At 43.7% G+C, this 23178-nt stretch overlaps 1 protein-coding gene across 3 annotated transcripts in view; it reads left to right on the forward strand.

Annotated features, from left to right (window-relative positions):
- scap (SREBF chaperone) overlaps window positions 1–21065 on the forward strand; it is a 58022-nt gene extending 36957 nt beyond the window's left edge. For 2 of the 3 annotated variants that reach the window (XM_072459921.1, XM_072459919.1), the window contains exons 13-24: window positions 1–309; window positions 1582–1737; window positions 4418–4619; window positions 5308–5423; window positions 8584–8830; window positions 9975–10307; window positions 10766–10851; window positions 10938–11020; window positions 11792–11958; window positions 12077–12157; window positions 15348–15554; window positions 16762–21065. The exon at window positions 1–309 is cut by the window's left edge and continues 80 nt beyond it. In XM_072459921.1, coding sequence (XP_072316022.1) covers window positions 1–309; window positions 1582–1737; window positions 4418–4619; window positions 5308–5423; window positions 8584–8830; window positions 9975–10307; window positions 10766–10851; window positions 10938–11020; window positions 11792–11958; window positions 12077–12157; window positions 15348–15554; window positions 16762–17007 — 2233 coding nt within the window. In that variant the 3' untranslated portion in view covers window positions 17008–21065. The remainder of the gene's footprint in view (window positions 310–1581; window positions 1738–4417; window positions 4620–5307; window positions 5424–8583; window positions 8831–9974; window positions 10308–10765; window positions 10852–10937; window positions 11021–11791; window positions 11959–12076; window positions 12158–15347; window positions 15555–16761) is intronic. The other variant, XM_072459920.1, reaches the window with a different exon arrangement.
- Window positions 21066–23178: the final 2113 nt, after the last annotated feature.

Below are 23178 nucleotides of genomic sequence, written 5' to 3' on the forward strand. Positions count from 1 at the left end.
CGAGCAGAGTCCACTGGGAGACCCTGTGGGAGGCGTCCTGCCCCCTCACCTGGGCATGGCTCCTGTATTCCGCAGCGCCGACCCGACCAGCACCCTGAGTGTCCACCCCCCTCCAGAGCCCACCCCTGTGCCGGAGAACCAGTCCCAGGGCCACCATGCTGCTCCCAGGCTTGGCATCCTCTCCCACGCCTCCCCTCCCGCTGTGCCCCAGATCACATGGGGGGCGGAGGATGAGGAGGGCTGGAGGAGGCTGTCCTTCAGGCACTGGCCGTCGCTGTTTGGTTACTATAACATCACTCTGGCCAAGAGGTTAGACTTAGATCATTTCCTATCCGAAGTTTTTCATCCTAGTACTGTTTACTAATCCTGTTAACATGATAAAACTTTGATTCATGGTGGGATATAGGGGATTCACCATTCAGGACCTACGATTCGCGTCATCACAATTCTATCATGATTCTTAAAATAAGGAACATTTTAACGTAATTTCCCACTTTGGTGACAAATAATTTTGTCTTTTAATTATTGTGATTGTAAACAATAACAGAAGAACTGCTCAACTGTTGAGTTTAAGGCATTTATTTTTTGCGGGCAAAGTATAGACTTATATTTTAGTTAAATGTAGGCTGATCTTCACATGAGGTGAACTGCTTGATGCATTTTGTCTGTGCTTATCACATTCCCCGTGTGAGCTTCTTTACATGCATGATTAAAATAATTTTTTAGGTTTGACCACCCTTTGCTTTGTCCGTGCACACGCTCTGTCCCGGTGCTGTTTTCCGTCCCTCTGTGTGTTTGTGTGACGTCTTGTGTCTGCGCCGCTCACTCGGTGCTCTGCTCTCACAATCAGAGGAGGAAGTTTGAAGTGTGGAGAATGGTTTCTGACACCGTTCATCAAAGCCGTGTCAAGCACACAAGCACGTTTGTGAGGAGATGATAATTTGATTCTCGCATTTGTCCGTGTGACATTAGTCCGGGGATGAGAATACAAGGCGTGCTCAGCGGGCCATCGGGACCGGATCAGGGGCCGTTTTAATGTTGTTTCCAGCGCACATCTGTTAATTTTGCATCGAGATGGATCAAGAATTCAAGAATTGCGATGCATCGTTGCACCCTTAACACCAAGTAATTCCTAGTGCTTCATACAAACTGATAAAAACATAAATCATGAAACACAAAAAAGAGTGCATATACAATCCTTTCAGTCATGCACAGCTAAACTGAATTGTTTTGATCATAGATCAGAGAATCGTTTGGACAGGTCAAGGCCATGTGTTCTGATACCAATCTCAACAAAGTACTTTTTTATCTTCTAGATAGGACTTGAATCCCCCCTAGTCCTATAGTCTCTGTAAAAGGATCTGATTGATGGTGCCCTCAGATCTAACAGGATTAATCTTGTAGCACACTTTTTTATTCTTTGCCAAAGAACAAAGGAAAAACAAACAATAACAGAGTATATGAGAGTGAACTATTAAATAGGCCACTACAAACACTAGAGTACTTTCCTTCATGTGAAATGGCCTGTGCCTAAACTCAAACGGATGTGTAACGTGTTGTGTAAATCCTGTCTGCTCTCAGGTACATCAGTATCCTGCCTGTGATCCCACTCACGCTGCACCTAAGCCCCCAAGAAGCCATGGACACACGCCACCCCCAGGACACCAGACACCCCCCTCCACCCCCCATCCCCCCCAAAGTGCCGGCAGACCTGCAGACTGACATCACGCTATACAAGTCAGTGCAAATTAACATCTCAGTCAGTGCGTTTACATGCAAACGAAAAAAACGTTTTTTATAACATTCAGTTTTGAGATCTTGGACAAGCTCTGTCCTTGTCCAAGTATACATGCCGACGAGAAAGTCAAATTGACAAGAACGTGTCGTCCTCCTAACACTAGGTGGCGATATGCGCCGTTTCAGCGGACTAATACAGCCCCCCATTCTGGTTGACCTTTTGCGTCACATATAAACAACTATCATGCAATTTTTGCATGATAGTTGTACGATTTGTCGATTGTTGTACGGCTTTGTTCATCTCATATGTAATGTCCGCGTTAGGTATTGTGCAGATAAAGTGCACGCTAACCCTGTGTTGTGTTCTTCCTTGTAAGCGACCGGCTTCCTTGTATGGTTTTGTTTCCGGGGTCATACGTCAGTGTGGGTCATGGAGCATGCGCACAAGCCTTGTCTAGTTTCAGTGCGATTACGCACTCGCATAATCTGGGTCTCTCAATCGGAGATTTTGAACGCAGATTTCTATCGGAGTAAGGTGTTTACATGCACACAAAGATGTCTGATTTTATCGGATTAAAGCAACTATTCGTTTTTTTTGTTTGCATGTAAACGTACTGACTGAGGATTTGATTTAGAGGAGGAAAGTGTATGTGAAATCATCTGATAGGTATATGTATTGGCAACCAGTGACAGCCTTTGGTTCTGGCTTCAGGACCCTCCTGCAGATCTTGAACCAGGAGTCTTCAGGAATGCTAGCTGCCTTGCTGTGTTTTAGGGTACGAAGTGAAGTTCAAAATATAATCACGACGTGATCTCTGATACAATATTATGTCAATTTGGATTATAGTGTCTCTTATAGTGATCTCTCTGGGTTGAGTCTGCATGTTCTCCCCGTGTTACCGTGGGTTCTCTCCGGGTTCTCCGGCTCCTCCCACCGTCCAAACACATGCATGTGTGAGGCAAAATTGGTGACTCTAAATTGGCCCTAGTGAATGAATGTGAGAGTGAACTGTCTGTAATGTCTATGTCTCTGTGTTGACCCTGCGACAAGTTGGCCACTGTCCAGGGTGTACCCCGCCTAAGGCCCGAAGTCACTGGGATAGGCTCCAGTCACCCGCGACCCCGAAAGGGAACAAGCGGTAGAAAATGGATGGATGGATGGATGGATGGATGGATTATAGTGTCATATTTCAGAGCTTCTTAAAGTGTGGGGCACGCCCGTTTGGGGGGTGCAGAGACGTGCCAAGGGGGGCGTGAGAGGTTTGGAGAAATGTGTGCACATAATGCATGACAGACGTGTTTTGAGCAACAGATAAACGTCTGGTGCCAATATGGGGTCTGCCCCGGGTTTAGAACGAGTTACGGCTCTGGCCTCTTGCGCAATATGCGCTCTGTCCCTCCTCTGTCCCTCCTCTGTCCCTTCTCTGTCCCTTCTCTGTCCCTTCTCTGTCCCTCCTCTGTTCCTCTTCTGTCCCTCCTCTGTTCTTCCTCTGTTCCTCCTCTGTCCCTCCTCTGTTCCTCCGTATGCACTTCTGTCCTGGTTCCCTTTGCGCTTGTCTGCTCTCTCCCCTTTTTGAGTAAACTTGCTCCACTTCTGACTGCTCATTTGGCGATATAAAGCATATCTGAAGAATAAGTGTGCATTTGTTTCCTTTCCGTGTTGATCCCATGAGCTTTTCATGTTAAATGTGAAATATACGTGCAGCCGAGTCAGCACTGCGTAGAAAGCAGCCCGTGTTTGACATCGTGGCCGTGCGCTGGGAAAAGTGATCCACAGTGACGAGAAGTAATGTGAGTGCGTCTTCTCATTGAAAAGATGCTTTTTTTTTTAAATCTTCTAAGGAAGCCACGTCAGAAAAGGTTTGAGAAGCCCCGTCATATTGTGATTCAAGTTTCTATGTTTGATGTACCCCTATGCACACCTTTCTCCACTGTTCAGAGTTCAACTGCAGGCTTATTTATCTCTGGCAGATAGCACAGGCAGAGAGTGGTTACTGTCAGAGTTCCTCTGACCTTGAGGTCAGACCTGACCTTGTGGGTTAGTTATTGTACAGCGATAACCCGGAGACATTAAGGCCAAGGTAAGCATTGTTAACTCTCAAGAGACTGCAACTCTAACTTTACGACAGCAACTGTTGTATAAGATAAATAAGAATGGATTGTTCATTGACACTTTTTTAGCAAATATGGTTTATTAGCAGATTGATCTGAAAATTGAGATGAAATGTTTTCTCAGTTATTATCATTTTCTTATTTGTTATTTCTGGCTTTTAGTTCAAGCCAGTAAGTAACTTGGTATTCTATTTTATGTCCTTTTCTGTATTTATTATTTATTTATCTTCCTATGTATGGTGTTTTGTACTGTATTACTTTTATGTGAAGCACTTTGGTCAATTTTTTTAAATGTAATATCTCTGTCAACTGAACAAAAGTTGTAAGTCATCTTCACTCTTAAAACCTTTGTCCAGTTGACAGAATAAAATTTGCTTTGCAACGGTACACAGATATATAAATAAATTTGAATTTAATTATTTGTATACAAAGGAATACACATGACTGAAATAGTTTTTGTATCTAACATCTTAACTTGAAACTATCATTATTAGCTTCTCAGTAATTTCAAGTTTAATTGAAGGCTATTATTAAGCTCAGCGTCTGACTGTCTCTTGCTTGTGTCCAGAGTGGCAGCGTTGGGTCTAGCGGCCGGTGTCCTGCTCGTCCTCCTGCTCTTCTGTCTCTACCGTGTGCTGTGTCCCCGCAACTACGGTCAGAACGGAGTGGCCACCGGGAGGCGCCGCCGAGGGGACCTGCCCTGCGACGACTACGGCTACTCTCCTCCTGTCAGCGAGATCTCACCCCTACTGCTCCGAGGGCACAGCATGGTGAGCTAATGCTAACTTGCACATGCAAAATGCACGCAGCAATTTGTTTCACTCATGTATTTGAAAGTTTATATGTTGTCTGGTATTTAACCAGCACTTATTAGATATCACAACTTTAAATTAGATCTGTAAAGAAAGTTGTCAAAGGTTTGGCTAAACAAGCTTGTAAATTAAGGCTTCTCAGGAGAAACGTGCTGTGCCCTAGATTAAGATGGCACTAAACTTTGCAAAGGCTGATGGTTACGAGCGTGGAGGTGGAGAGCTGTACGGGTGTATTTACCGCGGAACAACAAAACAGAGCAGGAAAATAAAGATCATGTGTGAGCACTAAAATGAGTACTTCACCAAAGTACTACAGGACACTGGAAGGCTCCGGGCCAACAGGCAGTTTGCACCTGTGACGAGCCAGTTACACCCGCTAGTGACAATGAACCTGTTCGGTCATGTACACATATGTATGTTGCCATACAGATGACATGCAATGTCAAGACATACATTTTAGCCAGTTGGGCTTATAGTTTATAATTCTTCAAATTAGAACAAATTCAAATCTGTGTCCAGTGTGATTATTCATGATTAATCATATTTCAAAATGACAGCACTAAAGGCTACATAAAGCACAATAAAAGTACATGTCTCCGTTAATGTTGTCCTTCAAACTGAAGTGAGATCTGGTTCTCTGATGCAGGACATTGAGTGTTTGGCCAGTGATGGAATGCTTCTGGCCAGCTGTTGTCTTGCGGGACAGATCCGTGTTTGGGACGCCCAGACGGGGGACTGTTTTACCGTCATTCCAAACAACACGTGAGTCGATGTTACTTGTAAATTAAAATGTAAAACCTATTCTAATTTAGGCATCTGGGTGACTAGAGGGCAGTCTGTTTAAGTGGATAAAGGTAACCAGTTGCTATCAAAAACCAAGATGACGCCGCATATGGCAGCCTCGGCGTTTCGGTGCTCGTTGTTTTGTCTGTTTTTGTTAGTTAATTGTGTGTCTGCGTACTCTTACACCTGTGAAGAGCTCCAACCACAACTCCTATGGATACAGTTCCAGTTTTTTTAGTATCTGCTGCAGGAATAGCTATTATTTTGGCTAAAACCGTGAGACGCCGCAAAAGTGGAAGATGGGCTGGCGCGCTCGTGCGGCTGAAGAAGCGAGGCACACGTACGCCTTTACCTGGGATTTTCCTCTCCAACGTGAACTCACTACCCAACAAACTGGACGAACTGGCGGTGCTTATGAGACGAAACAGTGATTTCTCTTCTTCCCCCGTGTTGTACTTCACGGAGACGTGGCTGAGCGAATCCGTCCCGGATTGCGCCGTGGAGCTAGAGGGCTTCCAGCTACACCGGGCTGATAGGCAAAGGGACCTCTCCTGGAAGCGCCGCGGTGGTGCTTCTACATTAACAACGCTCGGGCTTCAGACGTGACCGTGATCTCCAAATACTGCTCTCCTGATCTGGAATATCTTTTCATCAACTGGAAACTATTCTACTTTCCACGTGAGTTTGCCTTGTTTATTCTGGCTGCTGTTTACATCCCGCCGAGGGCGTGCACGCAGGAGGCGGAGCGCGTGCTCGCAGAGCAGATCAGAAGTGCGGAGCAAACCTTCCCGGACTCCTTGTGTATCATCCTGGGCGATTTTAACAAGGGGAATCTCAGACACAAACTATCAAAAGCCAGACAATTTATTAAAGTCCCGACCAGAGAGCAGAACACGCTGGATCACTGCTACACAACAGTCAGCAACGCCTTCTGCACCGTGGCCCGAGCCGCGCTGGGCTCTTCAGACCACGTCATGGTTCACCTGATCCCCACGTACAGACAGAGGCTGAAGCTCTCCAAACCTGTAGTGAGGACCTCTAAAAGGTTGACCAATGAGGCAGTGGAGGAGCTATGTGCGTGTTTGGACATTACAGACTGGGAGGATTTCAGAGTTGCCACCGATAGTTTGGATGAGTACATGGACACTGAGACATCATACATTCGATTCTGTGAGGACAACATTATACCACTCACCGACACTAAAGTCACTTTCAACCGTGGTTCACACCCAAACTGAGACAGTTGAGGCGGAAGAAGGAGGCAGCGCACAGGGCCGGTGACAGAGAGCGCTACAAAGATGCAAAGCACGGATTTAGCAGGGAGGTGTCGAGAGCTAGATCCTAGTACAATACGCGTCTGAAGCAGCAGTTCTCCAACAACAACCCCGCCTCTGTGTGGAGTGGGCTCCGGCTTCTCACCAACTACAAGCCCAGAGCCCCCCCTTCTGTAGATGACAGAAAACTGGCCCAACAACTCAACTCTTTCTACTGCAGATTTGACACCCCCTCCCCCACTGCGGCCACCTCTGCCAACCCAACCCCGGTCCCCCCCAACTATCCCATCCCTCTCACAGTTCAGGAACAGGATGTATAGACTATTTCGTAAATCCAACCCTCGAAAAGCTGCTGGACCAGACTGTGTCACCCCTGCCACCTTAAGACACTGCGCATGCGCGCTGGCCCCTGTCTTCACTGGCATTTTTAACACCTCCCTGGACTCATGCCTGCTTCAAGTCGTTCATCATTGTCCCTGTCCCCAAGAAGCCCCGGATCACTGGACTTAATGACTACAGACCTGTGGCGCTGACGTCTGTAGTCATGAAGTAATTTGAGCGCCTGGTCCTCCCCCACCTCAAGTCCCTCACCTCCCCCCTGCTGGACCCCCTGCAGTTTGCCTATAGAGCCAACAGGTCTGTGGGCGACGCTATCAACCTGGCACTCCACTTCACCCTGCAGAATCTGGACTCCCCGGGAACCTACGCCAGGATCCTGTTTGTGAACTTCAGCTCTGCATTCAACACCATCCTCCCCGCTCTGCTGCAGGACAAGCTCTCCCAGCTTAACGTACCCGACTCCACCTGCAGGTGGATCACTGACTTCCTGACGGATCGGAGGCAGTGCGTGCTGGGGAAGAATGTCTCGGACACGCGGACTATCATCACAGGTGCTCCACAGGGCTGTGTACTTTCTCCCCTGCTCTTCTCCCTGTACACAAACTGCTGCACCTCCAGCCACGACACCACCCTCATTGGGCTCATCTCGGACGATGATGAGTCCTTCTACAGGAGGAAGGTGGACCGGCTGGTGTCCTGGTGCAGCAGTAACAACCTGGAGTTCAACGCCAGAAGACAGTGGAGATGATTGTGGACCTCAGTAAAGTCACAGCCCCCCAGCCCCCCCTCACTATCACAGACTCCCGTCACCACCGTGGACTCCTCCCGCTTTCTCGGCACCACCGTCACCCAGGACCTCAAGTGGGAGCCCACCATCAGCTCCCTCATCAAGAAGGCCCAGCAGAGGAAGTACTTCCTGCTGCGGCAGCTGAGGAAATCTGACAGCGGAGATGATGGTGCAGTTCTACACGGCCATCATTGAGTCCATCCTCACCTCCTCCATCACCGTGTGGTACGCTGAAGCCACAGCCAGGGACAAACAGAGACTACAGCGCATTGTGCGCTCTGCTGAAAAGGTGATCGGCCGCAAACTTCCATCTCTGCAGGACCTGTACGTTTCCAGGGCTCTGGGACGTGCAGGTCGGATCACCCTGGACAAAGACTATTTGAACCACTCCCCTCAGGCAGGAGGCTACGGTTCATCCGGACCAGAACCTCCCGTCACAAGAACAGTTTCTTTCCCTCTGCCGTTGGACTCATGAACACTGCCTAAGCACCTTGCAATCACTGCAATGTCACTGCAATGTCACTTCCTATTGCACTACAACTTTATACTTTATATTTTATTATGTGCATATCATGCTGTTTAGTATTCAGTGTTCAATGTTTTGTTGTTGTGTTGTTTTGTATTCAGTGTTCAATGTTTTGTTGTTTGTATTGCACCAAATCACCAGGACAAGTTCCTATGTCTATGAATTTTGTTCATCGATAAATGGCAATAAACCCTATTCTGATGATTTATCCAGGCTGAGGCGCAGCAGCAGCAGCAGTGGCTGTTGGGAGCAGCGGGACGGGTGGGACAGCAGCACCACAGGCCCAGAGTCTGACTGCATGTGCTCCGAGGCTCAGGACCTGTCTCTGGGAGCGGACGTGCCCTCTGAGGACGAGGGGTACCCGGTTCGACGGCGCTCCATCCCGGCCCGCACCGCCCTGTTCGCCGACCAGCCCGACCTGACCCCGCTCATAGACACCAACTTCAGCTCCCAGCTAGAGGTGGGCAATATATCAGAAATATCGTTGTTTTCAAGATATGCAAAATTTGAAATGTGCATGTTGTTTATTGTATAGCAGTTTCATTGTTAAGTATCATATTTTCCGGACTATAAATCGCACCTTTTTTCATAGTTTTGGCTGGGTTACGACTTATACTTATATTTATACTTACATACTTATACTCATACTCCAGTGTGACTTATATATGTTTTTTTCTTCTCCATTATGCATTTTTTGGCTGGTGCAACTTATTGTCTGGAAAATACGGTATTTTGTCGGAAACTTAAACCTGAACTAATACATTTAAAGACATAATAAAAATAAATAAATAAAATTGTTGAATTGACAAGCAAGCGCGACTAAACCAGGAACAAAACAAGACTAAAGTAAGACTAAACCAAAGCCTATGCTACAAATCTGGCTGAAATCATCTTGGATACGTTTCTCTTACCCAGACGGACTAACGAGACATGCGTTTCTGGATAAGTCGTATTACAAAGCAGGTTCATAACTCACTCTATCAAACCCGGGATATTCTGAATTAATGTGAATAAAACTGTTAGAGAGGGAACCATCTTTGTAGTACCACTGAACCAAGGTCACCCCAAAGTTACCTGACAACCCTCTAATTCAGCTTCATAGTACAGGACACTGGTCTTCATCAAGGACTAAAACAGGATTAAAACAGGTCCTAAACGGGACTAAAGCAAGGCTAAACGGGACTAAAGCAAGACTATACAGAACTAAAGCAAGGCTAAATGGGACTAAAGCAAGGCTAAATGGGACTAAAGCAAGGCTAAACGGGACTAAAGCGAGGCTAAGCGGAAGAAAAGCAATGCTAAATGGGACTAAAGCAATGCTAAATGGGACTAAAGAAATGCTAAACGGGACTTAAGCAATGCTAAACGGGACTTAAGCCATGCTAAACGGGACTTAAGCCATGCTAAACGGGACTTAAGCCATGCTAAAAGGGGCTAAAGCAAGGCTAAATGGGACTAAAGTAAGGTTAAAACAGACTAAATCAGGGACAAAAGCAGGACTATTATCACAACACAATATCCTCTGAACTTCATTATCAGAATACTCCTAAAAAGTCTTAGAGTTATTAATTTTTCTTGTTAATATGGCCCGCCCTTTCTCACAGGCCTCCGCCGGCCCCTCCACGCCGCCCAGAGGAGGAGAAGGAGGAGGCTTTGACTTCGGGGGCCTGGTGGAGCGGGCGTACCAGGAGCACGAACTTCCCCCCTCGCCCTCTGCGTACCCAGCCCCGTCCTCAGCCTCGTCCTCTCCTCCCACTGGAGCGGGTGCGCTGCTGCTGCAGAGGAGGGGCAGCCTGGGGGAGACGGCAGCCGGACCTCACACCCAGGACAGAGCAGTGGCGGGAGGAGGGCCGCAGGCCGACTGGGACAGCTCCGTGTGGGCTATGGAGCTCCGGGGGAACCTGATCGCTGCTGGGAGGAGCAGCGGCAAACTGGAGGTGAGTGAGACTGGCCACGTTCCATACACTTAGTGTTTTTCTAGTTATTACTTTTACTGATGTAAGAGTATGATACATATTAAATGATAAAGTATACATATACAAAATTGTCAAATAGGGGTAAACGATAGCTAACCTGGCTCACGCCAGACTGATCACTCTGAATTGACTCTATTGAAAAAAAGCAGGAATCGTGCGAACATTGTTTGTGCTTTTAAATATAGCTCTGTTTAATCTCTTGCCATGTTTAAAGTGTGTAAAAAAAAAAATAAAGTGTATTTTTGTGACTTTACCAATGAAAAAGAGTTCTATCTCAATGGTTTTTTTCCCTGGTTAAATAAAGGTTAATACATAAATGCATTTCTGTACAAACATTTGAACGTGTAATTTAATATGAATAGCTTTTACTATAATTATGATATGAAATTGGCCTGACTGTATTTCCAACTCTGGTTCAGTTGTGGGATGCAGTGGAAGGGACGCTGCGCTGCATTAATGACGATGGCGTCTCTGGGATCACAGCTCTGGCATTTCTCAACAACAGGTTTGAAACATACTAGTTTTATGGTTTGGACCGACTTTCATAAACTAGCTTATAAATCTTGAAATATTCCGTGTTTTTTGTTTCAGAATTGTGGCAGCTCGTCTAAACGGGTCTCTAGATTTCTTCAGCATTGAAATAAACAAACCTCTAGGGCTCCTTCAGTACAGAGGTAATCCACATCCTTTAAAGAACGTATTCTGCAATAACTGTAACGTTATAGATGTTTAAACACGCTCTTGAGTGTTATTTTTGGCATCTCATGTTTTAGAACTTACCGTAAGCAACTAACTTAAATTAAGATGAATAATTTGTCTATTTTGTGTAAGTCAAGAATATATTTAGAACTCCATCCACTGGCAACATATGGAATTACAGTTGTAATGAACAAAATCTGTTAAATCTGGCGATGCGTTATGGACTTAAAAACATCACAGGAGAAATTGATACAGTCAAACATTTGGGTCAGTTTAAAGTGAGGCTCAGCAAAGACGACTTTGAATGCAGGATTAATGAAAATAGTAAATTTAACTCATGGTTAGTTGGTTAATCAATAATTGTGATTATTCAGGAGGTTTTTTTTTTTTTTTAAATGACCATTTTAGAAGCAAAAATACTAAGTTAAATTGAATTATATGTGTATCATTAACTTGACCTGATTCTGTCTTTCGGAATGTAAGGTTTGATAAGCTGGCATACAGGAATGGTGATCTATTCGACATTTTGAATCAGAGAAAATGTTGTATTTTAGTGTTGTTTTGTCTTGGTGTCAATAATCGTGACACTCGCATTTTAGTGTCACAATAATTGTAACACTAAAATGTCACATCCCTAAATACAACTCCTTGTATGTTTTTGACGAGGGAACGTGGTTCAAAGGTCCTGTTGCATATGTGCCCCTCCTGGTCCACAAGGCCATATTAAATGTGCATGTGTGTTGCAGGTGCCCCAGGCCGCACCGCCTTGCCCGCCTCGCCCTGTTACAGCAGTGAGGATGTGCTCAGCTGCCAGCTCACCCGCTCAGTGCAGTGTGCCCACCAGAAGCCCATCACGGTGCTGAAGGCTGCAGCGGGGCGAGTGGTGACCGGGAGCCAGGACCACACTGTGCGGGTAAGATCGCTGCAAAACAATTCCAAAAAATGTGTGATGATGGTTTTCTATCTACTGTGTTCAATATTATTCTTGCTCTAATGGAATATAAAGATGCCTGTGAAATGTTTTTTCACAGATTTATCGCCTGGAGGACTCCTGTTGTCTCTTTACCCTCCAGGGGCACTCTGGGGGAATCACAGCTATTTATATTGACCAAGTAAGTAAAACGTAATTTACTTTTATTAAAGGTAGGATGAGACACAATTCCCCCAAGACGAGGTTCGAGTTTGGGTCCACGAGAAGGAGACAGCGATTCAGTTTACACTTTTTGATCTATTTTATTTAGCCTTATTTTTTGCTGTTGGAGCTCTGTTTTTGGAACTACAGATTCTCATGTGAAACAAACACTTTTTTTTGTCTGAACCAAACGTGTGCACAATCGTGTGGCCATTTTATCTCCTGTGAATTTGTCTCATACATATCTTTTCACTATATTGTGCCTTTTGAGAACTCAAGCAACTGTTAGTCTCTTTTTTAAAAATGCGCATGCGCACACTCACCCACCCGCCCACCCATGCGGAAGCATGCAACAGCCCTGCTGCTAAACGTGCGTTTGTTTATTAGCGGGACGGATCGCATCATCTCTCGTCTTTGCAGATTTCCGTCTCTTCTGAGCTCGAGCACAGTCTTTCTGAAGGAACTCGCTAAACACACCCCGGTATATCAACCACGCATGCGCATCCAGGGAAACGTGCTGCTATGCTGGGAACAAGGCTGTAGGTGTGCAGTAGGACGCAAGGAATGATTGACATTTGGGCGAACTACTTGGCTGTCCACGCCACGAGGAAATGAGCCTCAGATTGGCCCGCCAAAAATCCTCTATTATTCCTTTAAGGCGACTTGCATTGCATTATTTATTCACTCATCGTACTTGGTGTACTTTTATAGTCACAGTTTACCAACCAAAACGATGCAACTCCATCACCAGTCCATGGCGCGCACACACACACACACACACACGAACAACACACACACAACGCACGCACACACTCCTATTATGATTTTTCTCACAAGCATTGCGTTATGTTTGAATCAAATCAAATTTATTTATAAAGCACAATTCATACAAACTGCAATTCAAAGTGCTTTACAGTGTTTAAAACACAATTTTAAAAAAGTAATACAGTAAAAAGACAATGCAGTTTATAAAAATGTAAAACAATGTACATCAGAGTAAAGTAAAGAATAAAAATAATGTAGTACTTTAAAATATTAAAAACAAGGTAAAATGATGTCCGTCATAGGCGCGGCTAAACAAAACAGTTTTTAGCTTGGATTTGAACACAGCCGGGGTGGGGGCCTGTCTCACAACTTTGGGAAGGCTATTCCAGACCTTTGCCCAATAGCACTGGAACGCAGATTCTCTGTGTCTGGTCTTGGCTCTGGGCATCAGCAGGAGGCCGGTCCCTGAGGTCCTTAGAGTCCGAGATGGTTCATACGGCACACACAAGTCTGAGATGTACTTTGGTGTTAGGCCATGGAGAGACTTATACACAATTAGAGCTGTTTTGAAGTCTATTCTTTGAGCCACAGGAAGCCAGTGCAGAGACCTGAGAACAGGACTAATGTGCTCATACTTCCTGGTTCTAGTCAGTTCTGAATTAACTGCAGCTACTTTACAGCTTGTTTGGAGAGGCCAGTGAGCAGGCTGTTACAGTAGTCCAATCTGCTGGAGACAAACGCGTGGATAAGTCATTCCAAGTCTGGTTGGGACACTATGTTTTTAATGTTGGCAATGTTTTTTAGATGGAAGAAAGCTACTGATGTTATTGAATTGATGTAGCGGTTGAAATTCATGTCTGAGTCCATAATTACTCCTACATTTTTTACCTTGGTTACGGGTTTTAGAGAGAGAGACTGGAGGTGGTTGCTAACACTTAAGTTTTTGTGGGCCAAAGACGATGATTTCGGTTTTGTCTGGATTCAGCTGGAGGAAGTTGTTTTGCATCCACTCACTGATCTGTTTAAGGCATTGACAGAGTGAATTGACTGGTCCATATTCACCTGCCGACAGTGAGACATAGATCTAAGTGTCGTCAGCATAATTGTGATAGGACACACCACTGTTTCGCATTAGCTGTCCCAATGGCAGCATGTACAGATTGAACAGAAGGGGTCCAAGGATTGACCCTTGGGGCACCCCACAGGTCAATGCCATGCTCTCAGAGACACAGTCACCAATCTCAACAAAGTATTTCCTGTTATCGAGGTAGGATTTCAACCACTTTAAGGAATCCCGTGGTCAACAGTTTCAAATGCAGCACTGAGATCCAGCAATACTAAAACAGAGGCCTTGCCATCATCAGTGCTCAGACGGATGTCATTTGTAACCTTAATGAGAGCCGTCTCAGTGCTGTGATGCGATCTAAAACCGGACTGGAAGACATCAAAGGAGTCACTTATTAGGAGAAACTGAGTGAGCTGTTTGTAAATGACTTTTTCAAGGACTTTTCCCAGGAAAGGTAAGTTTGAGATTGGTCGATAGTTGTTAAGTATTGTGGGATCGAGGCTGCTCTTCTTTAGCCACGGCTTAATAACCGCAGTTTTCAAGGCCGTTGGGAATGTTCCGGATTTAAGTGACATGTTGATTATAAGTGGAGTCGGCAGACTACTGAGCACAGATTTTAAAAGTCTAGTGGGCAACATGTCAAGGCAGCAGGTAGAAAAGCTCAGGCTGGTGATGGTCTCTAGGACAGTTTTTTCAGTCACAGGTACAAGCTGAGTCAGCTCCACATGTTTGACAGGCTGTTGAATTAGTATTTGCACCGTGGGATTGATGGTGTTCTTAATGTTCTGGACCTTGTCCTTGAAGAATGAATGATGTTTCAATCATTAATTCTGTTCAAAGTGCACATTTAAACATCATCCAAGACAAAGTATTAACCAATAATACTACTTAAAAAATGCAGCCAACTGAAAAGGTGCATTTAACGCCACCTACAGTGTTTACGCTATACCGGGCGAGAGAAAGAGAGAGGGATGTTATTCTTTAATAAAAAGAACATTTGAGTGAAGACTAAAACGTGAACTAATGCAAGAATCACATGCATTTCTGAACAAATTACTGAATCATAATTAGATCATTGAAATTGTGATCTTGCAGCTCCAGTGGGTGAAGTGTCATGTCGTGTTGTGCACAGACTTCCAAACCTTTGGCTTCAGGAAAATGTAGTTTTGTGCACCAATTATATTTTTGTTCAGTTGTGAATACACTTTACTTACATTTTTTGCATTTTTTACAGGAGAAATGCTCTATAGAAAGTGTAAAATAGTACCGACTGTAGAGAACCCAAAGCAGAAAAATTAATAATGTTCTCTCAACTGTGTTGTATGTGGGTTATGTTCAGACTATGGTCCTTGCAAGTGGAGGGCAAGACGGCGCCATCTGCTTGTGGGACGTCCTGACAGGAAGTCGTGTCAGCCATGTTTACGGTCACCGCGGCGACGTAACCTCACTAGTGTGCACCACCACTTGTGTGATCAGCTCTGGGCTGGACGACCTCATCTGCATCTGGGACAGGAGCACGGGGATCAAGATCTATTCTATACAGCAGGTACTCTTAAAGGACAAAACACCATAGTTACTATAGACAAAATACTCAATATTCATTTATTATGATAAACCCTAACTTTGTGTACATTCATTGTTTCAATTGTGTGTTAGGTTTTTTTTCTTATGGTGGTGTTGTGGAATTTCTCTTCTAACAATTATCAAGAAATAAAAAGTAAAACGATAGAACAGAGTTGTCTTTTCTCCGAAGTGAATTATTGTGTTGTACAATCACAATTAATCTCACTCTCGTGCAGCACCGACTCATCCACACGTCTGGCCTTACACTGTGCTTCCCAACAAATTCACGTTCCTTTTATATATTTCAGGTCAAACAGATGGTCACCTACTTGAATAGAAACATTTACATTCTTACCATCAGGTTTGAAAACAGAGAAAGCAAAAAGCCACAGGAAAAGGCTTAATTCAGTTCACATCCTTTACATTCATTCATTTTCTACCGCTTTATCCCGTTATCCCGGGTGACTGGAGCCTATCCCAGTGACTTTGGGCCTAAGGCGGGGTACACCCTGGACAGTGGCCAACTTGTCGCAGGGCCAACAGACATAGACACACACATCTCACTTCCAGGGCCAATTTAGAGTTGCCAATTTTACCTAATGCATGTCTTTGGACGGTGGGAGGAAGCCAGAGAACCCGGAGAGAACCCACGATAACACGAGGAGAACATGCAGACTCCACCCAGAGAGATCATGTGATGTTGGTCTGGTCTGGGAATCGAACCCATGAGCGCTAACCGCCTTTGCCACCGTGCACCTCACATACTTCATACATACAGTTCTTTAAAAAACTGCCCGAGTGTGAAAACCAATACTAGACCTAGGATGTTCCCCATGCAGGCATAAAAGAGTCACAGCACAGGCGTGTAATTATACTCAATTATACTCAATACTCAAAGACAAAACAAATATCTTTCTTGTTGTAATTTATTACCCTTCAATAATAATAATCTAGTGTTTTTTGATGAGCCTTTAATGGGTAGTGAATTTAGCTTTAATAATAATAATAATTCGAACACTGACTAGATTGGGCATTGACAAACGCTAAATCAAATAGAATAGTAAAAAGCATCTAAACTGAAATAGACTTTTACTTCATTACTGCTTTATGAATGTTGGGCATATTGAAGCTTCCCCTGTTTTAAAGAGCTGCAGTCACTGGTGAAAATGTTTCTTTTCTGCACGTTGCAGGAGGTGGGCTGCGGGGCGAGTTTGGGGGTCATCTCCGAGTCCCTACTGGTGACGGGGGGCCAGGGCTGCGTCTCCTTCTGGGACCTGAGCTACGGGGACCTGCTGCAGACAGTGTACCTGGGCCCCAGCGGAGACGGCCAGGGCGTCAGGCAGCTGCTGGTGCTCGACAACGCCGCCATCGTCTGCGACTTCGGCAGCGAGCTCAGCCTAGTTTACGTCCCTTCCGTCCTGGAGAAACTAGACTGAAGGTTTAGGAGTTCCGCAGTCTTCGGGACGGAATACATAAATGTTCTTCACAATCAGAAGAGTTTGGGATACTTGCAGGCAGCTATTTGGCGCATCGAAGGAGAGCTGTGTCGTTGGTCTACGGACATTATTTACCTACTATCGGAGATCGCAAGTGTCCAATTAGCCCGATATTTTGCTAACAAGTCCACTGGTATTGCACAGAATCAATAGAACATGATGATGGACAAACTATTCCAACCAAAAGCAATCAATGTGGCAGTAGTCTTAAGCTTGAAATGTCGGGGAGCGCTGGAGAGAATCGGCTCTTTCGTGGCTTGAGCCCTGTTTGCTGCCAACTTGGACAGTCTACTTTCTGTCCAGAGATGAAGAGGCGCCATCTTGGCTCGAATCGCTGCTGTTTATCTGGCAGAAGCCTGGCGCAGCACACGGCTACAAGGTGGTGGCGAGTCGACGAGAACAAGTGTACAAGGAAACGTCCATGTGTGGATGAGTAAAAGCTTATTTATTGGGGAGATGTTTTTTTTTTTAATAATGTGGGTTGTCAAGGGGTCTGTCATAAAGGAGGTCATTTGAAAACTAAAAAAAAAAGGCCGTGGCTGCAGAGCCGCGGCCCGCGGTCAAATGGCCGCGCAGTTTCAGGAACCGCAGGACTTCTCTTATAGCGTCATGGCTAACCCTAACCTTAACCTTAACCCTAACCTTAACTCTAACCCTAACCCTAACCTAAATCCGGCGCGGTCTAAAACGGCGCTAAAACGCGGTCAAATAGCGGCGCAGTTTCAGGAGCCGTGGCGCGCGGCCGGCACAAAAATAACATGGCAGTTTCGGCGGCGCACCGCGGCTCTGCAGACACTCCCTTTTAAAAATGCCATTGCAGCAGGACAAAAGTGGTAGGTGTTGCATTTAAAAATAACAAATATATACTGTATTCTAAGAGTTTTAATGACAAGTGTAAAGCTAAAAAAAAAGTACCATGGTTATAATTATGTTACTAATTAAGTTTGCTCCATTTTAAACTCCTGTGTGTGTTGTCAAAGAGCAGATGGAGAACATGAATTAATGGTTCCATACTTAGCTTATATTACACTGCTTAACATACTTTTAAGATCTTGTGACCAGCTACACTGTATTTGAATAGCCATTATTCTTTCTGGGGTCCACGTCTTAACGCATAACACACTAAAAACATTACATCAAACACCATTTAGAAAAGCCAGTAGCCCTGGTAAACGGTACATATTTTAATGGACTAAAATGTTTCACTTTTTTCCGCGTGACACTGACTGACACTGCGGTGAATGGCACTTTAATTTTTTCACATTTATTTATTTTTCTAGATATCATTGTTGAGAAAAAAGCAAGTCTAAACCTGAATGAGTCCACCTCGTCCTGGATATGGTTTTAGTTTTCAAATGAACTCGCTCATGGCTTGGACTGATTCATTGGATTTGGGGTGTTCAGAGGAGATGTGAAGGGGACTAGGGCCGTATATAGAACAGCAGATTGTGCTTTTTGTGTCTATACATAAATGAATACTACATTGCAACATAAATAATAGTAAGGCTGCATTATATACCGTAAAAGTATCAATCACAATATTGGCTAGCGCAAAAATAATAATGCCTTACACTTGTAATGCGCTTGGCAGATTTTCGAAGTCTAAACTGTAGTCATTATTTCACTCACTCCACACTTGATGGTGGTAAGTTACTCATGTAGCCCTGGGGCAGACTGACGGAAGCGAGGCTGGCAGTCTGCGCAATTGGCTCTCCAACTACCACCAACCGCTCACGCACCACTTTTCATACAGGCGAGGCAGGTAACGAAATGGAACTTCTGATCTTCTTTGTTGTGGTAATAGGTTACATTAGAGTACTCGTCCACCAACCAACTAAATACAACACTATTGCCTTTTATCTGACAAAAAAAACAAAAACATTGAAAATCATGAATTTATTTATTCAGTATAAATTGCCCTTGATTTAGTCTCAGTCTGTCTGTCTCTGTTTTATTTTAATTTTATTTTTTCACAGGGACAAAACTAACCGATCAATACTTAAGCCATGTGGCAATATTTTTTAATATTGTGCAGCCCTGCCCAATAGCACCGGAAAAGTTAAATAAAAAGTAAAGGAGCCAGAGCTTTGCACCCGTGGAACACCTGCACCATACACAAGAGTCAAGACTTTGAATTCTTGAAATGTCTGTTTATTGTAAGACCCTTTAAAATTGAATGTGGCAGTAGCTCAGAAACAAATGTGATTATTGCTTCAGATCTACTGTTCTGTATCCATCCTGCAGGGTTCAGGTTCAGCCCTACAGCTCCATGTGGCTACCTCCTTTTTCCAAACTTGTATTTGAGTGTACTGACTTTGTGTTTACGTTGGCTACTGTATTTTTTAATGCTAAACTGTGCCCTTTAGAGATTTCTTCCACAGCATATTATTGTACAGATATTTTGTTGGATTTTACATTCCTATTGGTTCTAGTTCAACTACATCAATTCACGACCATATTGTCCTACAAACTGCTACCTGGATCATAGTGAAAATGTGAACGAGGACAATATTTTAGAATATAAAGCATTTTGTTTTAAACACGCCGCTGTGGAATAAGAAGCAATTGACTAATTCTAAAATTTGACTATACAAACGTCCCAATAGACTATGCATCATGTTGTAAACGACTACTAAAAAGTAATTCACCACAAAAAATATATCTATTAAGGAAAGAAAATAGGTTTGCTATATACTTGCAAATTCAGACTTAAGTTGTAGTTTGCGATTTATTGTGTTAAATTAACATTTTGTACTACCATAACAACAAAAAAATAGCCTACTTTCTTAAAAACGGCAAATGCCAAGACCTTCAGTTTACAGTTGGCTCTAATAGTTTAATTTCAATTAAGCTTTTTTTTTTTTCTTTTTCTTTTTAAAGTTCTGTTTACATATCAAATCATCTCAGCAACAGAAAAAAGTTCTGCGACAGAGCTGTGAAGCTTTTGTTAGCTCTTTAAAGAATTAAATATAAGCTGTAAATCTCAGCTGCTTTTACTAAAATGTCTTTCACTAGTCTTAAACTCTTGACAAAAATATGATTATATTATTATAATATATTGTAAATTTGTCATCTTCTGTTGGCGTCGTTGTAAGATACAAACAACAGAATGTACGTCGACTTCAGCTATGCTCAATGCAGAACAACTGTTGAACCAACGCTGCACAGTTAACGCTCTGTGATGCTAATGCTAATGCTAATGCTAATGCTAACGTAGGCTTTTTGGAGCTGCGCTAGAAGCTTACGCACAGACGGCCCATGTTTTGGCCGAGATCAAATGTAAACATTATATTCAACACACTTATGAAAGATGGGACTCAATGTAACCAAAATGGGCTCTAAATTGTCCTTTGTGTTAGAAATATATATACAATTGTAGCCATATAGTTATTACATAAAATAAATTCTATCAATAGGCCTAATTATAATTCTAAGTTTTGCGCAACAACCATTTAAAACACTACAACTTCATAAATGCGTTTATTTTTTATTTTCTGATTGGCTACATGCAGACTAGTCCAAAAATATGAAAATATTACATGCAGTAAAAATAACTACTGAATTGTAAACGCTGTACAGTATCTCGGTGAAACCTTGAGCCATCTTTGACTTTGCAGCCATTTTAATTTATTAACTTTTGTATCTTCTGTACACAGTGAAAAAGCTTTAGATTTGTTATTTGTTTTGTAGCTAATGGAAGTCTATTTTCTATGGGGGGTGTGGGATTGTCATTTTTTGGCCTCTAACTGAATGTTTAAACTACAGCCTTGTCATAGTTGATATCATTGTACACCAAGAACAGCTTAATGCAAAATGTCCTTTTTGCCTGGTGCCTATACAGTGACCAATATTCAGTTCTTTGCGTTGTAAGAATTCTACAAATACTATGACGCAAAGTTGCAGATTCCCCTTAACCTACGCAGGCAGTAGCGGCGGAGATATTTTGTAAACATGGAAATATTTGTACTAATTTTCAAATAAAGAGGCTTTGATACAACAACTGTACAATGTATTTATTTGAATTGCCACAATATGTTGCAATAGTCTCAAATCAGTGTTAAGAGACCAAAATTGTCTTGCGAATTGTCTGTTTTGCATTTTTGCATCACGATTGTAGAAAAGTACGCATAAAGATGAACAGCCAAGTGTTAGCTGAAGAGCATTTTAGATTTAAACTACAACTAAACAAAAACAGATGTCCTGTTCCTGTCATTCAGATGGTTGCAATAGTCGTTTTGTTGTGGTCAGATGGTCTCATAAACTACCACAGTGGTGTAAGAAGTACTCTATTTTGTAAAGTAAAAGTACAGATACAGGGAGAAAAGTAGCACATGAAAGATTTACCGGGAAATGTTTAGAAGTACCAGTTTAAAAATGTACTTAAATAGTAAAAGGGTGTCAGATTTATTTATATATTTTTGCTTACTCCACGCTGGGACTTGAACTCATAACTTTTTGGCAGTTTCACAAAAATCATGCTAAAAATACCACCACAACCCTTTTGAAAAGGTACTTTCAATGTTTCAGTCATGTTTGAAAATGTAGTGCAGTAAAAAGTGCAGATACCTGCTCTAAAATATAGTGAAGTAAAAAGTGCTCGATGTAAAAATGACAGTAAACATTATGTATAATCATTTTACTTTTTACTTCATTACTTCTCACCACTGAACAAAGACAATAAAGTGACCGATATTAATACTTGTGTACTGCAGGTGAGGTGTCTGACTTGGAGGGATGAAGTACTCAATTTTGTACAGATACAGTAGCAAAAAAAAGGGATCACATCAAATAATATAGTTAAGTAAACGTATTGAATTACCAGTTTAAAATGTTACTTTTAGAGTGAAAAGTAAACGTATTTGAAGCTTATTTATGAGCCAAATGTAGAACTGTGCTGCTCTTCAGTCCACAGAGGTGACTTGAATCCATGACTTCCTGTTCCTGGTTATTTAGTCAAAGCCTTGATCATTAAACATGCTTAATAAATAAAATAAATTATTTGTACTCTTCAGTCCAGTTCCAAAATGTAATGAAGTAAAAGTAAACAGTATCCAACACAAAACGTAGTAAAGTACTACCTTCTGAGCCACTAAATGTTTCACTGTTTTTTTCTAGCTCAGTTAAACTCAAATAGTAGAACACAATACAACTCTAACGTAATGCCATGAAGTTAGTGGTGGGGCAGTGACGGGGCCAAACTGGTCCCAAGCGCAGAGAGTGAAGTGGGCCCGCACGTTTAAGAAGTTCATGAGTCCATGTCCATGGTGAAAAGGGTCAGCAGTGATCAGACCTGCTCGTCCCTAGAGACGATCACCTTCTCAGCAGAGCGCACAATGCGCTGTAGTCTCTGTTTGTCCCCGTCTCTGGCTCCAGCGTACCACACAATGATGGAGGAGGTGAGAATGGACTCAATGATGGCCGTGTAGAACTGCACCATCATCTCCGCTGGCAGCTCCAATTTCCTCAGCTGCCGCAGGAAGTACATCCTCTGCTGGGCCTTCTTGATGAGGGAGCTGATGGTGGGCTCCCACTTGAGGTCCTGGTGATGGTGGTGCCGAGGAAGCGGGAGGAGTCCACGGTGGTGACGGGAGTCTGAGATGGTGAGGGGGGCTGTGACTTTACTGAGGTCCACAATCATCTCCACTGTCTTCTGGGCGTTGAACTCCAGGTTGTTACTGCTGCACCAGGACACCAGCCGGTCCACCTTCCTCCTGTAGGACTCATCATCGTCCGAGATGAGCCCAATGAGGGTGGTGTCGTCCACAGACTTGATCAGTTTGACAGAGTCGTGGCTGGAGGTGCAGCAGTTCGTGTACAGGGAGAAGAGCAGTACACATGCTGTGGAGCACCTGTGCTGATAGTCCGCCAGCCGCACGCACTGCCTTTGATCACCTGCAGGTGGAGTCAGGCATGTTAAGCTGGGAGAGCTTGTCCTGGAGCAGAGCAGGGAGGATGGTGGAGTCCAGATGCTGCAGGGTGAAGTGGAGTGATCAAATGACTACGGAGCCACAGGTCCGTAGTCATGAAGTCCACACAGGGGCAATGATGGACAACTTTAGAAGATAATCTCAACAAACTCGAGACCAGTTAATTGACAAGAAGTTCACCATA

The sequence above is a fragment of the Eucyclogobius newberryi genome, unplaced genomic scaffold (assembly GCF_026437365.1).
Source record: "Eucyclogobius newberryi isolate DKJ021-1_F unplaced genomic scaffold, fEucNew1.0.hap1 SCAF_3, whole genome shotgun sequence".
Classification (NCBI taxonomy): domain Eukaryota; kingdom Metazoa; phylum Chordata; class Actinopteri; order Gobiiformes; family Gobiidae; genus Eucyclogobius; species Eucyclogobius newberryi.